The following is a 16,342-nucleotide window of genomic DNA, read 5'->3' as shown; positions in this document are numbered from 1 at the left end:
TTCTTCTTCTTCTTCTTCTTCTTCTTCTTTTCTCCTTCTTCAAAAGCTCCAAAAATAAATCCTCTACTCACTTCACCCAACGAAACCCACAATTAGAGAGTTGGGAATGGAGGCCGTAATATATACAAGAACTCGCTTGTCTGATCTATCCCATAGTGCTTAGGAATCATCGACTGGAAATAAGTGAAATAAAATGAAAAGGAAAGAACAGGAACACTGTTTTCGTTTCAGAATATCAGAAATGAAAAGCTAGTTATTAAGGTACATAACTCAAGTTGTTTTTAAGCAGAAAAGTTCAATGCTTGTCGTAATGTCAGCGAAAAAGCAAGCCCCAGAAAAACTCCCCCAGTTCCTTCCCTTCCCAGCCCTCATTTTTCCGTCATAAAATTTTGATCCTCACCGTCGCGCTTAAAACAGCGATCGCGCTTGCACCTCAAATATCTTGTTCCTCCATCCTTGGCTGGCGTTGTCGTCCACCACCTCGCCTGCTTTCGCGGCTTCCTCGTCCCAAAGCTTGACAACGCTACCAGGCGCGTACACACCCGAGAAGACATTGCCTCTCTCACCAGCAGCACCTCGGACACCGACATTGGTGTAAAGATCTGGATCCTCCTCGGGCGTCAACCGTGTGATGATAGCCTTGAAGAAAGTTCCCAGATCTTGGGGATCTGAGATACGAGTCGCGCGCAGACGCTCCCGAGCGAACAACAACTCGCGATTCGCAGCGTGGAAGAAATCAGCGATAGCGGTAGAGACCTGGCGCTCGATGACTTTGCGCAAGATAGGACGCAGGAAAGGCTTGAAGATCCAGGCTAGACAGGCGAACTTGCTCTTTCTCAACGTGTAGCTGAGATGATGGATCTTGACCCGTACATTCTTCAGCGTAAGTATCTTCTCGAGACGTTCCTTGCCGATCTCAACATCGAGCTCAATGTCAAAGCCTCGGTCATCGAGCTCGAACGAAGCGATTCCCTGATCGGCGAGACGGAGCAGGCCTTTGTGAGCGCGCAGCCAGAAGCCGACCTCCTCGGCGCGGATGGAGAGACCTTGAGCCTTGATTGTAACGAGAGAATTCACGGTGCTGATGGTGCGGAAGCGAGCTTTACGGATGGAGAGGTCGTTGTAGGTTTCTATCTTGAGACGGAATGGGAGAAATGAGGTGTGGTTGATTGTGCGGCCAGGTTCGATGACGAGGTTTTCCAGGAGCAGGTCGATTTCGGGGGCGGAGATCTCGAGGCGAGGGACGGGAATGTACTGGATGGCGGAGATGAGGAGTGGAATGAAGACTGTGTGGGCGTCGGTGAAAAGGTCATGATTGGTGATACTATTGGCAGGGGATATGATGTTCCAGATTCTGAGGGTTGTTTGGAGAAGCTTGGAGACGTCTTGGTCGTGGACCACCAAGTCGAATGTTTTTCGGGCTTGATGGATAACAGCATCGACATCCTTGCGAAGAGGAGAGTCTGTACCGACTTCCTTGGACTTCTCTTTTAGCTCTTCAATCTTGTTATTGGCTGACTCGAAGAAGTCGGGATCGGTAAGCATCTTTTGGATCGATGTGGCAAGCTCTTCCATGAGGTTTTCGAAGTCCGGATCCTTCTGAGAGTGCTCCATGAGTTTGTTGACCCGCTTCTCCAGCTCCTTCCAGGCTTGCTTGTCTCCAAAAGAGCTGACCAAAGACCATCCGTTCTTGATAGCCCGGTCGAGCTCTTCATTTGTCTCGATATCTTCGGATACGGTACTGAGAGTCTTGTCCACAGCTCTGGAGTATACTTTGGCGTATCTATTGATCAAAAGACCAATTGTGGACACGGAATCGGAGTAGTCATTCCTCTTGCGAAGCTTGGTAACTGCAGCTTTGAGACGGTAGACGAGCGTTTCTCTTTGGTCTCCGGTGATGTTCTCTTTGAGACTCACGCCTGCCTCTTCCCCGGTCTTTTTGATACCGTTTGCAATGACCTCTGCAACCTCGGCAGCCTCGGCACCAAGGTCCTCCCCCGTAGGAGCTGGGCCATTCTCACTGCCTGGGTTCTTGAGAGTCTCCGAGGCTTCAGCGGATGGTTCAATTTTCTTAGCGGCCTGGCCAGCGACCTCTGAAACGGTGTTGGCAGTATCTGCGAATACTTGTCTTCCGATGGTGTTAAGGTCCGAAAGGAAGATTCTGAAGTCCGAGTTCGTTAACAGTAGGCTCCCCACAGTTTTGAAGCTTTCATATGCTACGGATATCAGCATTTACTAATTTCAAACTGCTTGCGAGGTAACATACCCGCTGATGCATCCGCCTTTGCTCTAGTCGAAGTTGCCGTTCGGACCAGATCCTCGACATCAACAGAGACTCTCGAGTGTATCAAGAACCAGATGAAGTCTTGGACTTGATCCCCACTGTTCTTGTTTGCGAGCAAGTCGATAAACTCCTTTAACCATTGCTTCGTGCACTTGGTCAATTTTCGTCCGTCGTCACTCAGGCCAGTCAATTCCGGGTTGAGCACATCCGAGGCCAAGAGTGTTCTCAAGTTAACAATTGTCTGCTCTGTAGATGGCATGAAACCCTTGGAAAGAGCTCTCAGCATCTGGTACGTGTGCATCTTCTGGTGCGCAGCGCGTTGGAGTGAGGTGTCGTCCTCATATTGAGGAAGTAATGGCTGCCTATCGCCGCTCCTCGACTTCTTCCTGGACCCGAAGCACGACGACATGATGCCTGGCGGGCGGGTTGGTAGATTGGATTGATGGAGGAGGTTGAGAAAGCGAAGAAGAAGAGGAGGAGGATGAGATGGAGAAGGTGGAGAAGATGAATATGAAGAAGATGCGATTTACCTAGGGGAGGCCTGCCCTGACTAAGAAGTGGGGTAGGCGAGCTCGAGAGGCTAGTGAGTGTATGTAGATGACGGGAGTGTTTCTTTTGTTTGTGTTCACGCCGGAGAGGAAGGTCCTGCTCTGGATGCAACGTCGATCGTCGACCAAGAAAATGGATCAGGCAGTCAGGGTGATGAGTCGGAGGTCTAGATTTTCAGGCCCGGGCTACACACATATGGCAGTCAAGATGATGCTGATGCTGATGTTGATGCTGATGCATTCATTCCCTGATTCCATTCCCAGACCATCAAGAAAGAAGAGGCGAAGCTTTCACTGGAAGCTTGAACCTTGAGCTTGAGCTTGAGCTTGGGCCAGTCCAGTATGACGTCAGTGGGGAGTCCCCTGTCTTCTACAGTATCCCGGGAATGGAAGAACTGTTGATCCGCATGACAGAGCACTGCCTTATCCGCTTCCCACTCCCCACTACCCAAGATATCCGATATATCGACAACCCCTCGAGGCCGTACGAAGCTATGGATCAGCGAAAAGAAGAAGTCACTCGACGGCCTCTTTATGGTGCGCCCGTGCCTTTTTCTTTATCCTTTTCTCGCCAAGTACATACATATACATAAATCTAATACTGTGTCAGTGTATGGCTTACCTCCGGATATCCTCTCGACTCTAACACGGAGGGACGAGACTGAAGGTGGACCGCAAGACGATGCAAATCCCACGCAAGATCAATTACCAGAATTAAGGAGGGAGACTGCTGCTGGGGCAACGTCATGTTCTCTCTGCGGGGTAACATTCCACACCGTGGAGGACCAGAGGAGCCACATGAGGTCGGATCTACATGGCTACAACCTCAAGCAAAAGATCCGAGGCGCGAAGCCGGTGACAGAAGAGGAGTTCGAGAAACTCGTTGGGGGTATGAAATTTCCATGTAGTTGGAGATTTTTACTGACTGCTGCTAGATCTCGATGAGAGCCTCTCGGGCTCTGACTCATCCGACACCGAGGACGAAGCCGACGGACCAAAAGAGACGACATTGACTGCGTTGTTGAAGAAGCAAGCAGCGATATCATCGAATAGCAACGATGGCGAAGCTAATTCTGCACCTACGAGACGGAAACGAGGCTCAGGCAAAGCACCTATTCTCTGGTTCGCATCGTCTACACTGCCCACCAATACCTACCTCGGAATCTATCGGGCAATATTTACAAACGAGGAGCAGGGAAACGAAGCTAAAATTCTTGATATTGTGAGGAAGAAGCAGCTGGCACCCAAGCCTGCTCTGAAAATACCTACAAATCCGAGTAGTGGGGTCCCGTTACCGGAAACATACCAGGAGCCACATATTTTCTTATGTATGATTGGAGGTGGCCACTTTGCGGCTATGGTAGTTTCCTTGACACCGAAACAGGCCAGGTCGACACCAACCGGTCCCATATCAAAGGAAGCGACTGTTCTAGTCCACAAGACGTTCCATCGATACACTACACGCCGGAAGCAGGGAGGTGCTCAATCGTCGAACGACAATGCAAAAGGTGCTGCACATTCAGCAGGTGCTGATCTGAGACGTTACAACGAGCAAGCGCTGGTAGAAGAGGTTCGAGCATTACTTCAGGACTGGAAGGGGATGATCGATACATCCGAGTTGATTTTTGTGAGGGCAACGGGGAGTACTAACAGGCGAACACTTTTTGGTCCCTACGATGGACAGGTGTTGCGACAGAATGACCCAAGGATACGAGGGTTTCCATTCAGCACCCGTCGTGCCACACAAAACGAGCTCATGCGGTCTTTTGTCGAACTTACACGGGTCAAGGTGCTAGAGGTAGACGAAGCAGCTATAGCTGCAGCAAAACTCGCCGCAGAAGAAGCAGCGAAACAGGAAAACACAAAAGCCGCCAAGAAAGCAGTGCCTGCAGCCCCAAAATTGTCCGAAGAAGAAGAAACAGCCCTCCTACACACATCACAGCTGCAAGCCTTGATCCGGCGGTCCAAAGTCCCAGCTCTGGTCTCCTACTTCAAAAACAACGAAATATCCCCTGATTTTGTGTTCCAGCCTCCGGATGTTCCCCAGAATTTCCACGCACCGACATCGCTGCATCTCGCTGCGAGCCAGAACTCCGCGCCCCTCATTACGGGACTACTCGTGAAAGCTGGGGCAGATCCAACAGTATCTAATGGCGATGGAAAGACACCCTTCGACCTAGCAGGCGATCGCGCAACACGAGACGCGTTTCGCGTCGCTCGCTCCGAGCTGGGCGACGCAAAATGGGATTGGGATTCGGCACACGTGCCGACGGCGCTGTCGCGCGCCGATGCCGACATGCGCGAGGCTACGGAAAAGAAAGAAGAAGCCAAGAAGGAAGAGGAGCGGCGGAAAGCCGAGGAGGCGAGACTGAAGGAGGAGGGACCGAAGGTGGGCGATCCCGGGCCGTTGGGCAAAGCGGCGGGGAGGGGGCGGATGCTGGCGCTGGGCCAGGTCGCGAAGACGGCGCAGGAGAGGAGGGAGGAGGAAGCGAGGGGGATGACGCCTGAGATGCGGATGAGGCTTGATAGGGAGAGGCGGGCTCGGGCAGCGGAGGAGAGGATGAAGAAGATGGCTGCTGGGGGTGGGGGTGGTAGCTAGGATGGATCATGAATGCAACTCATGGCGCGTGTGACATGACATTTCTCTAGTCTTGACGGCGGCGGCATCCGGGTATGTGTAGTTGAGCGCAGTATGTATATATGTATATACCCCTGTGGCGATTCATGAATTCAAAGGTCGGGGCAAAGGAGGTAAGGTACCTAGGTCAATCACGCTCTTGCCAGACATACCCTCGATCTCTATCTCTATGCCCTCCCCTCCCGCCTTCCTCCTCGCATGGAAGCAAGGCCATAAGAGAAATCATCATCTCCTCTCCTCTCCTCTCCCCCTTCCTTTGGCAAAATCGGTTGGTTTAGTTGGTATTTTATGAGTTCTTGGGTTTGCGTGTAGCATGGCTGATTCTCGCGCCGCCTAGACCACAGCCGGCCGGCCGTCCAACTCCATACATAGCAAGCTCCACCTCACCGTGAGCCAGCCGGCCAGCCTACATCCACCGCGTCGCCGCATCCCCTTTGATGATGCCCTCCAACTCACTCGTCGTCCAGCCGCCGTAGAAGTCTCCCGGCTGCGGCGTCACCAGCTCGCCATCAACGTAACAGTCCCACGGCCCAGCATAGAACGAAACGTAGCCCTTCAGATCCCGGAAGCCCGTCGTCGGGCTCTCGTAGCTCCAGGCCCGGTCCTGGACGACGGCCTCTCCCGTCGCGCCGTCGCTTGCGGCGGGTGGGAGCGCGAGGGAGTAGTATGTCGCCCAGCCCTTCCACTCGCAGAAGGTGGATTTCTTGGTTGCGGTCAGGGGTACGGTGATGGATGATGGAGGGAGGTAGTATGCTTTATTTTTGTCATTTTCGGGTCAAGTAGATGTCAAAGATTTTCTTTGCTTTCTCTTCTTTGCTCTATCTTCTATCTTTTCTTCTGTCTCTTCTTTTTTTGATGTGGAATAGAAAAGAAGAAACATACTCGGAGCGTGGTAGGTTTCCAAAACCCAATATGCCTCTTTGGTATCAGCGATCGTATGGCCGTGCCACTTGATTTGCAGGTGGCGGGGTGTGCGCTCGAGAAGGGGGGGACGCGGGAAGTTCTGGACATTGAGTCTGGGTTTCGGTGGCATTCTGACTGCTTTCTCTCGTATATGGTAGAGCACAGATGCAGACAATAAAGTGAAAAGAAGGAGGATTAAATTTCTGTCGTTGATCATTGCCGCTTCAAGTGTTGTTTGTGAAATGGAGGGGTACCTATGTCGATGTACGCTAGCAGCCGCTAAAGCTGCCGTGCGGGCTTGGCGACCGAACGTCACAAGCTTTTCTTGAATACAAGGATGCCAATCTTGTCGGAATACTTATCGTCAACCATCGCACCCCAAGTCTCGACACACAATCGAAACCACCGCATTCCACGATATACAGCTCTCGAAAGACCGCAGATATGTCCGGCCTCGAGAAAGCGCTCTTTAACCTGAAGGTACGTTATCACTCACTCGCCGTGGCGAGCTACTCGATGCCTCTCATCACCCCCACCAGACCCACGGCGCCTCCGAACCCAGCTAACACACCGCGCAGTTCACAGCGAAGCAACTGAACCGTCAAGCCAACAAGGCTCAGAAAGACGAGAAGGCCGAGAAGGACAAGCTCAAGAAGGTCCGGCCACACCTCCTCCCCGCTCGCCCGCCCGCAAGCAGACAACAGATTGGGGTAGAGAGAATGTATAACTGACGATGGGCGTCTTCGGGCTTTATAGGCGCTCCAGCAAGGCCACGGCCCAGAAGTCGCCAAGATCTACGCTCAGAATGCGATCCGCAAGCAGAACGAGCGGCTGAACCTGCTAAGGCTGGGCAGCCGCATCGACGCCGTCGCCAGTCGGGTGCAGACGGCGGTAACGATGCGGCAGGTGACGGGCAGCATGATGAATGTGGTCAAGGGCATGGACCAGGCCATGAAAGCTATGGATCTGGAGAAGGTGCGCAGTGCAATACCCACCCTCTCCCCCCATCTCTGTGCCGAAATGGCATGCGTGTCGCGTTTCAGGAAGGGCTTGGGCTAATGCGATAGGGAATGGACAGATTTCAGCCGTCATGGATCGATTCGAGACGCAGTTCGAAGACCTCGACGTCGCGACGGGATACTACGAGAATGCCACTACGTCCGCGACTGCGGTTGGGACGCCGCAGGAGGATGTCGACCGGCTGATGAACCAGGTTGCCGATGAGGCGGGCGTGGAGCTACAGCAGGAGATGGAGGGTGCGAAAGCGGTTACTGCTGCGCCAGTCAAGAGCGGACCGACCGAAGTTGAGGAGGATGGTCTAGGGGAGCGCCTCAGAGCTTTGAGATCTTAGGTGTCGGTTATTTGGGAGGCAAGGGGGGGGGGGGGGGCGGATTTGGTTGGGTGGCATAGTGTCGTTTATTTGGGAGGGAGGGAGAAGAGAGCGGGTTTGGCTGGGTGGCATGGCGTTCGTTGGGTTAGGTCAGGTGCAGGATCCTGTGTGAGATGGTGGCGCATGGGTCTCATCTTTTTTTGTCCTGGGTTTTTCTTATTATTTAATCCGGCCTCGGAATTGAGTACCATGCCTGGATGAGCTGGTTCTTAAACCTTGCTCCCAGAGAGGCAGGTACAGCACGCCGAGTGAAAGATAGAAAAAAATCGAATCGAGAGCTGCCCGTACACAATCAAAAAAAATCAATCGAAGAACTGTCTGGATGTAGGAGTCGGGGGATTCAAGAGTGTCAGTTCCCAATCCCCCAGAGCCCCAGCTTCTTCTTTCTCAAATATATGTATATATGTATGCTCCCTAACACGTAGCAGGAGCAGTAGCATTAGCAGTAAAGCAAACCCGACCGACCGACTACCCAATCTCAATTATCTCAATCAACCAACCAAATAGAGTACACGTCCCTATCCGTGTGTACATACACGTTAACGTATATATCCAACGCCCCTACAGAGCGGATCTATTCCTCGCCTCTAGGTGTTGCGTGGTGTTGCATGGTGTTGCATAGGCTTGGCGTGGCGTGGTGTGGTGTGATTTGCTGGCTGTGGGTTACTATTAGAGTATAGGGCCTTTATCATTATCGTTTTCTTTTTTTTTTCTTCTTTTTTTTTCGGGAAGAGGGGGTTGAAAGGGAAGAGGGAAGAGGGAAGAGGGAAGAGGGAAGAGGGAAGAGGGAAGAGGGAAGAGGGAAGAGGGAAGAGGGAAGAGGGGAGGAAGGGGAGTTATAAAAGATGAATAGATTAGATTAGGATAGGTTAGATTGGCTGTAGCTGTAGCTGTGTAGCTAGGGCAGTACTAAACAAGTAGGTAAGTAGGCAAGTAAGTAGGCAAGTAAGTAAGTAAGTAATAAAATAAGTAATAAAATAAGTAAACACCAATCACACCCAACCTTTTCGTTTCCCCCTCTTTTTTATAGACCCCTATCAAGAAAATCTTTAATCGTTTTCCGTTTCTTTTTTTTCCCCTTCTAGATTGATTAGATTAGATTAGATTTGCCTACTTACTTCTACTGGGACGGGCGTGTGGGTTCCTTCCTACATGGTGAGGTTTTTTTCTTTTCTTTCAGTTTTATTGTTTATATCTATATCTATATCATTCGCTTTTTCTTACTCCGTGCTTCGTACTTCAAACACTCTGTGGAGTGGGGGATAGAAAGAGAGATGGATAGCCGAGATGTGTACCCCCCTTCTTCCCTTCCTCCCCTTTCCTTTTTCTTTCGTTATACTTGGATACTTCTTACTTATCACTTTACATTTCATTTCATTTTATGACTGGAGATTAATCAGTCGACGGACGGGAGGAAGGAATGAATGAATGAGTGAATGAATATATGAATATAGCTGGACTATTCATGGATGTATGGATTACGTTACTGCCGTGATGGCCTACGACAAAAACAAAAACAATAACAACATTAATGATAACGACAGCGATGGCGTACATCATCTGCACCTTCCTCTTCCGCGCAAATCTCCCACCCTACCACGCCAAGTCCGAAGCGAGAGCGCTATTTAGAAAGCACCCACGACGCGAGGAACGAATGAATCCAGGAGCGAGCGGCTGGCTGTAGCTTCTGCCAGTAAGACAGGCCAGGCCGCGTTGTACCCGGAATCTTGTCTTCGCAGCGGGGACGTGGATTTTGTTTTGCTCCAGTTGGCTAGGAGATGCAGCAAGTGCATGGTGATGCCGCCGCCACGTGCTATATTCGTGTGAGCGATCATGGAGATGGGTAATTGGGCGAAAATCAGGACGGCGTGGAGAACGAGTTTGGATACTGGGATGAGGGGGGTGGGGTCGGTCCTTGTGTCGCAGATATTGGATCCCATAGAGCTGGCGGGGAGAGGGTCTGGTGCACATAACTGTGGACTGGTTAGCTGCAGGGCCCTGAACGGTGCGGGTATGTGTGAGATGGATGCATACCTTCGAGCAGAGGATCAGAGAAGCCAGGAATGCAAGCACTGCCAGAATCAACAATCCTTGGCTGGTGCCGAGGTTAGACGACGTCCCGGGTTTCGAGAGAACACGAGGCTCCTTTTCGGCGGCACTGGCCTGGTTATTCATACAGTTCTTGCGGAGTACGCGTTGCCGGACCAGAGACTCGGTGCCTTCGCCTGGTATCGATTGAGCATCTTGGTGAGACGTCAATGCTGGTCGAGCAGGGAGCCAACCAAGCATGGCTTGCGTACCGTTCATAGCGACAAAGGACCTGGGTATGGTGCGAATATCCAACGGTCCCTTGTATTTATGGAGGCCCAGACTAGAGGGCGTACGCAAAGCCGAGCTTTCCTTAATTTGCGACGGGATGTAGTGACTCTGTGCATTGCTCTTGTCGTCCAGGGAGGAGGCAGAAGATGCACTCTGGACCGCGGTCGCATTGCTTCCATGCCGCCCAATGGCACTCTCAATCCTACGGAGCTGTTCCGTTACTTTTCGACATTCCTGTGCCAGACTGTTCAAGCTGCGGTAAACGTCCCGTTGGGCAACTTGGGTGCGTGCTAGTGGAACATCGAGCGGATCCGATGGATCAACTACAATACCCGATCCAGCATCGTAGCCACTGCCTGAATCGCAGAATACATTGCTGGCCGACATAGCGGTGGCGGCAGATGTAGACTGGCTCAAAACATTACTAGCTACCTGGTTCCGACTAGCCCGCTGTTGACAGATGCCACAAGACGCCGAGCCCAAAGGTGAATTTCCGCCAGGGGAACTGTGGACAGTTGTTTCCAGCAGACTCCAATCCGAGCTTGAGGATATCAAAGTAGTATTCGTGCCTGCTGACATTGATGAGCGAGATTCGACGCCCGCGCAGGTTGGGCTAGAGTGTTGATCGTTCCCAGCAGGATGAGGTCGAGTCTGCTCTGGGCCAAACGCATTCGGATCTAGTAATTGATCCAGATCGAACATATCGCCCGGCGTATCGTTGAGGTGAGCCATGTGCGGGGTGGAAGAGTAGTTTTGTGGTCCGTCGTATGGTTGCTGGTGGAGTGGGATACGGAAGTTATTCATGAACGCTTGCTGGTCGAAAGAGAAATCCAATTCATGATCAATTGGGAAATCGAGATTCGTTAGATTCATGTCGTTCAGATCATAATTGAATTGTCCGAGGCTCGTTTGTGACATCTCGGGGTTCCAAGAGGCATCCTCCGGAAAGAGAATGAAGTCGTCGATGGCATTCAAAGGCGTGAAAGCACCCTGTGTAGCCTGAGTGGATTGCCTCGTCAGTGAGGAGGTATGGCCGCTACTTTCGTACTGCGGACTTGGGCCATTCGAGACGGTGGACGACGTCTTCGTAGTAGACGACGTGGGAGTTTGGGCCATGTTCTTTTGAGGGGATCTCCTATGAGAAGGATCGCACTGCAGTTCCGATTAGTCTTTCACAAGCCACAGCCGAGCAGGGGGCACATGATAACTTACCCGGATCTTCTTCCGCTTGCACGCATCGCAAGCCTTCATGATCCGCATCAGGTGCGCGTGCTCTCTCTGCTCTTTGGTCTTGGTCCCTCGACCAGCAGTCGTCGTAATATCGACTCCATCCTTGGTCATGATGGAGAAGCCTGGCAAACGAGCCTCTTCAATCTTTGGCTTTTTTGTCACCTTCGCCGACTTCTTGGTGACTCTCGCCGAGCCCAGCATTCGGGTAGGAGTCACATTGGGGGTAGACGTGCTCATGGAGCCGTACGTCGCAGACGAGGCTGGAGATGGAGTGAAGATGGGGGGAGAATATCCAGATGATTGCGATTCAGTCGAGGACTGCTCAAAGGCAATCGGAGCGAAGAAGACCTCGTACTAGAAAATCACACTTAGTCATTGTCCCTGTTCTTAAAGGCACCTGACTTACTGTCCGGGTGAGCGCGCCGGTATTGAGGTCGACTGTCGCCAAGTTGAAGAATTCAACAGTCACAACCGACAGCTTGTCCGACTTGGAGCCATTGCCAATCACATAGGCGTTGACCAAGGCTTCGAGCTCCTTGGAACCCAGGGCGGGCTGGAATTGGAGAGGAGCACCCAAGAAGGGCCTGTAAGAGGAGAGGCGGAAGAGTCAGTAAATGCGCAATCGAAAATACATTGGGAAAGTCCGATATAAGCTGGGTTTACTTACTGAGTGATGGTGAAAGAGGCAAACATTGCAATTCGGTTGCGTTTTTCGCTGACTTGCCCTTCGTAGTATTCCGTATTTGGTACGGGAAGGAGGTGCTGAATTGCCCAGAAGAAGGAGAAGGAGAAGAAGAAGAGTACAAGTAAATATAATCTATATCTAGAGAGTTGTGAATTTCCGTTCCTCACTCACGTAGGTCGTCGGCGGCGGCGGCGTCAACACAACAGACAGCAAGGTATATTTCTTGCTGGAAAAGCCGAAATGGAAGGGGAGAAAGGAAAGGGATGCCTTGCGGTCGAGGTTGTAGGGGCCGGGTGCCTTCTAATACGATCAAGTCTGACTTGACTAACTTGACGGCTTGCTTCGCCGGATCAAAAAGGGAATAGCCCACTACGTCCTTTTGCCGATAAAAACGGGGCAGGGGGAACTGACTCGCCAATCAAACGTCCCGGCTTGGTGCTGCCTCTTCCTACAGCCCTACAGGACGGGACCCCCACTGTCTATTCGGCGAGCCCAAAGAAGCTTAGAGGGAACCTGGCTCGATGACTCCCCCGCATTAACGTTACTGCGGCTCCGGACATGCTACTAATACAGTACTCGGTAAGGCTACCATTGACTTCGTAAAATTGACCAATCAAGAGCACTGGCTAGCTAGGGTATCTCGAGGTTAGTTGTAGAAAGATATTGCTTGGGTAAGGAAGGAAGGGTAAGGGCCGAGGCGGATTTACATGCAGTACAACACGAAAAGGACATTATCTCAATTATCCATGTATCATCTGCTAGAAAATCATTGGGGAGATCCTCGTCACGAAAGAAAGAAAGAAAGAAAGAACAAGAGACCAAGCTTCCCCCTCTCCAAAGCTCTCCGCTCGAGAATCTCTTCTTGATATAATTCGATTCGTCTGTCACATAATATATCGACGGCCTGCGTTCGATACAAAAGGTATTCCCATCGCGAAATTCCAGCCTAAGCCTACCATTAGGCTCTGTTCTACCATTAGGCTCTCTTCGTCTTTACTCTTCTTATCTACACTACATCACCGTTGCACCCTTCGTCCCAAGCTGCGCGCGGAGATAAATCCTGCGAAAGAGTAACGGTTGAAGGAACCTACTAGCTAGCTATTCACGATTTTGGTCCGTCCGCCGCGACCTGCTATCTGTTTCGTACCGATGGACAACCAGGCCCAAAGGACCCCATCATACCAGTGACCCCCAGTAACGGTACACACTTGCGCATTCCAGGAGTGAGACGAGGAACAGCCTTGGGGGGCGGGCTGTAGCAAATACCCACGCGTGGGCATGGGTAAAGACTAGGGTGATCATGATGATAGCAAAAAGGACGAGGAGAAAAACGAGAGGTCGATGGGGTCGAGATGCCGGTTGGGATTTTCCGTACCTATAAGATAGGGACATCGGCCTTGTGGCGAGTTGTCTGGCGCCAGTATATGTGTTACATCGGAACCGGTTGATGCCGTAGTTCGAGTAGTCCGATACTGGGTCGAGTCGGGCTGGCTCCCGCCAAAGGCAGATCCGTTCCCACCTCCGCCCCCAAAAGTGTTGTTCCCCGTGTTCGTGTAGCTGCCGGGGTTCCCGTTACTCAGGTCCTGGTCCCATGGCGGATCATTCATGGTAAGATAAGACGTGGGTGAGAAAACCGTGTCCGGAGTGAAGCTGGCCAGACTGTGCGGCTCTGGAGCATGGGGGTGGAAGGAGGCGATCGGAATCAAGTTCCCGCAGATCCACAGCTCGACGGTGCCAACTTGGAAACAGTTTGAGCATGGTGAAATTGAGTCAATATTCATGTGCCTGCACTGCGAGCATATAAAGCGGTGGGCAGGATCGATGCGCGTGAATGCAAAATGCACCGTTTCAAAATGGCTCTGCAACTGCTCGCTAGTGCTGAAGAACTCAAGGCATAGTTCGTCGAGGTGTTGGCACCAGAAATATCCACTGCGATGTACACCTATTGCGATCATTTGTCCGTCCTGGTAAGTGTTATACGGGCTAGGGCCGAAATTCGGAAGGTCTGTGCCAACATGCAGAAGAGCTGGGGCTGGGATGCTGCTCAGTATGTCGTCTCCATAGGCTATATCACCGGAAGATTGTATATCGAACTGGGTCGGGTCCAAATCGCCTAATCCACCCAAAGCCTGGTCGAAATCGGAGTTCGCTCCGATTCCCATCAAGTCATCAGTCTGCGAGACACCAGGCCCGGTAGGCCCGGTCTCCTGCCATACAGATAACGAAGTAGCGGTCTGTTGCGATAAGCTCAAGATGGAGGAGTTAGAATGCTGGCCGGCCCGAGGTCGTTCTGCTGCTAAGAGATCTTGGCGAAGCCTTTCGAGGAGGGCAATGTCGTGGTGTTCGAAAGGGCACTGCGCATCCAGTCAGAACAACAAAACAAAAGACCAGCCTTTGGCAGCTTTACCTTGACTCGACGAAAGTTGCATACCGAGCACGATCCAAGGTGGCGTATCAATGCCGCCTTCGCCCTTGCGACTGGGTCGAGCCTTTTTCTTCTCCGTTGTTTAACACTCTTCCCATCAAACGACCTCATCTCTCCCTTAGCTCTCCCAGCAGCAGATGTTGGCTCATCCTCGTCACCAAATGAGACGACTGAGGATAGATCAGTTTTGTTGTCGTAGTTAGAGTGTGTTACGCTGATTCGCGAAGAAGCGTACGATGTTGCTGAGTGAGTGGTGGGCGGGCCTGAAACGCTCAAGTGATAACCATCGAGATGGCTGGCGGCAGTTTGAGGCTCTTGGCTCGCTCCTGCCTTCTCATTGAATACGGCATCGCAGTATCCTATATAGAGCTCTAGAGCTCTTTTTTGTTTGTCCTGTGATATTGGTATAGGGTAGGACTGCGGGGTCGGAGCTTGCTGCATTGCTGGTAGGGTCGCATAATTTGCCGTTCTGATAGAGAGGGAAAGCGGTTGCCGGTGCCTGGATCGCAGATTCGAGTTGGCGACATTTCGCCGTGAAGATCTGTCTCTCTTCATCTGTGATGAATCGAGCATGGTAAGGGAGGACTCAAGGTTAGGACTGTTTGTGGTTGGCGCGCTCAGTGTCAAGCAGGCAGGCAGGCAGGAACCCATCAACGACAGACAGCGTGTCGATCGGTGCAAGATCCAGCCCCGTGGCGACTGTAACGATTGGAAGTACTTCTAATACAGAGAAATTGAAGAAGCTTGAACGAAACAGATAATAGAGATCGCACTTAAACTTAAGGCGATGCTCAACTGTAAATACCTGAAGGCTGTATAGCGCAGGCTCCGCCGTAAGGCAGAAAAGGCTGTGCAGCGACCTGAATGCGACCTGAATGCGACCTGAATGCGACCCGAATTTTGGCCTAGCGGATATTCCAACATATATTTGGTGACAGAATCGAGGCGACGATTACTCACGAACGGCCAAAGTGAGCGGTGAACAGGCCATCGATGAGAACGAACGCTCGAAGCCATAGCTTCATTGTGGGAGCCAGTTGAAACGTAATACTACATATTTTGATGGTCGAGAGTTGGAAAGTGAAGTTGAGTACGAAAAAAGGGAGGAATGCAGTGAGGCGCAACATAGCATGCAGCGGAGAGCTGGTGTGGGGAGTGGAAATGTGGCTGAGGCGCGGAGAGCACCGATTATCTCAAAAGAGCCCGCACTGCAGAACAGAGCAGCATCGTGATCTCATCGCGCCGATAAGCTCGGTGGCGGAGCAGTGAAGAACGAGAACTAATAGTTCATGCCATGGAATGCATGGAATGAATGCTGGAGGAATTACTAAATCGAAAGTGCAAAGGAGGTGTAGAGCTGTGTATCGATGCAAAGCAGTACTATTGCAATTGGCATCGCGCCCTCTGCCCTTTCTTCGCATCTGTCTTCGCCATGAATGACCGACTCGAGTTTAGATGAAGAGGGTAAATTAGAAATACCTCGGGGCGAATCTCCCCAAAGAACATTTTTGTTGCACGTCGCAGTCAGTGTCGTTTCCGCTCCTGGAACTTTGAGCGCTTATTCAAAGTCAACTTTGACCTGAAGTGCTATTCGGCGGCTCCACTTATCAACGAAGCTTTCTTTGCATGACGCACCGAATGTCGAGTCCCCACTGGGACAATAGGAACTCGACAGAAGTTGGTGAAGTTGAATCCGGTCTGATTCTACCTGTCTGGGAAGCACTTTTCGCGCTTTGTTGCGCGTTGTGCTCATGCTCCGATGGATTTTCGGATATTTAAGCTCGACTGGTTCCCACATCCCAATCTGTTCTGTGCTATACACCATTCCGTTTCTGCTTTGTAAATTGGAATCTAGAAGGATCTGAACGTACCCTTTTGAGGAGCGGTTCAGAGAAAGTGGCATATTTTGGGCCAATGGCG

General features: G+C 51.5%; 6 protein-coding genes across 6 annotated transcripts; 2 read left to right on the top strand and 4 right to left on the bottom strand.

The window, feature by feature from the left end:
- Positions 1-408: 408 nt before the first annotated feature.
- Positions 409-2,693, bottom strand: L3040_008155 (uncharacterized protein; the record flags this gene model as incomplete). The annotated part of the gene is made up of 2 exons (XM_007291003.1): positions 409-2,216; positions 2,267-2,693. 2 exons carry the CDS (start codon positions 2,691-2,693, stop codon positions 409-411), a joined length of 2,235 nt encoding a protein of 744 aa, XP_007291065.1.
- A 525-nt stretch (positions 2,694-3,218) lies between these two features.
- L3040_008154 (uncharacterized protein) lies at positions 3,219-5,431 on the top strand (the record flags this gene model as incomplete). Its single annotated transcript, XM_007291002.2, has 3 exons — positions 3,219-3,369; positions 3,443-3,721; positions 3,768-5,431. 3 exons carry the CDS (start codon positions 3,219-3,221, stop codon positions 5,429-5,431), a joined length of 2,094 nt encoding a protein of 697 aa, XP_007291064.2.
- Positions 5,432-5,876: 445 nt separating this feature from the next.
- Positions 5,877-6,503, bottom strand: L3040_008153 (uncharacterized protein; the record flags this gene model as incomplete). The annotated part of the gene is made up of 2 exons (XM_007291001.1): positions 5,877-6,223; positions 6,353-6,503. The coding sequence occupies 2 exons, from the start codon at positions 6,501-6,503 to the stop codon at positions 5,877-5,879; spliced, it is 498 nt and encodes a 165-aa protein (XP_007291063.1).
- Positions 6,504-6,817: 314 nt separating this feature from the next.
- On the top strand, positions 6,818-7,724 carry L3040_008152 (uncharacterized protein; the record flags this gene model as incomplete). Its single annotated transcript, XM_066157373.1, has 4 exons — positions 6,818-6,853; positions 6,952-7,029; positions 7,130-7,385; positions 7,441-7,724. 4 exons carry the CDS (start codon positions 6,818-6,820, stop codon positions 7,722-7,724), a joined length of 654 nt encoding a protein of 217 aa, XP_066010465.1.
- A 1,664-nt stretch (positions 7,725-9,388) lies between these two features.
- Positions 9,389-12,005, bottom strand: L3040_008151 (uncharacterized protein; the record flags this gene model as incomplete). The annotated part of the gene is made up of 5 exons (XM_007290999.2): positions 9,389-9,736; positions 9,798-11,234; positions 11,295-11,666; positions 11,719-11,896; positions 11,980-12,005. 5 exons carry the CDS (start codon positions 12,003-12,005, stop codon positions 9,389-9,391), a joined length of 2,361 nt encoding a protein of 786 aa, XP_007291061.2.
- A 1,290-nt stretch (positions 12,006-13,295) lies between these two features.
- Positions 13,296-14,995, bottom strand: L3040_008150 (uncharacterized protein; the record flags this gene model as incomplete). The annotated part of the gene is made up of 2 exons (XM_066157372.1): positions 13,296-14,351; positions 14,405-14,995. The coding sequence occupies 2 exons, from the start codon at positions 14,993-14,995 to the stop codon at positions 13,296-13,298; spliced, it is 1,647 nt and encodes a 548-aa protein (XP_066010464.1).
- Between the last annotated feature and the right edge of the window lie 1,347 nt (positions 14,996-16,342).

This window comes from Drepanopeziza brunnea (assembly GCF_022702325.1).
Source record: "Drepanopeziza brunnea f. sp. 'multigermtubi' strain 214-2 chromosome Unknown ctg15, whole genome shotgun sequence".
NCBI classification, from domain to species: Eukaryota; Fungi; Ascomycota; class Leotiomycetes; order Helotiales; family Drepanopezizaceae; genus Drepanopeziza; species Drepanopeziza brunnea.
The sequence above is the reverse complement of the archived record's forward strand: the minus strand, read 5'-3'. Positions and strand labels throughout refer to the sequence as shown.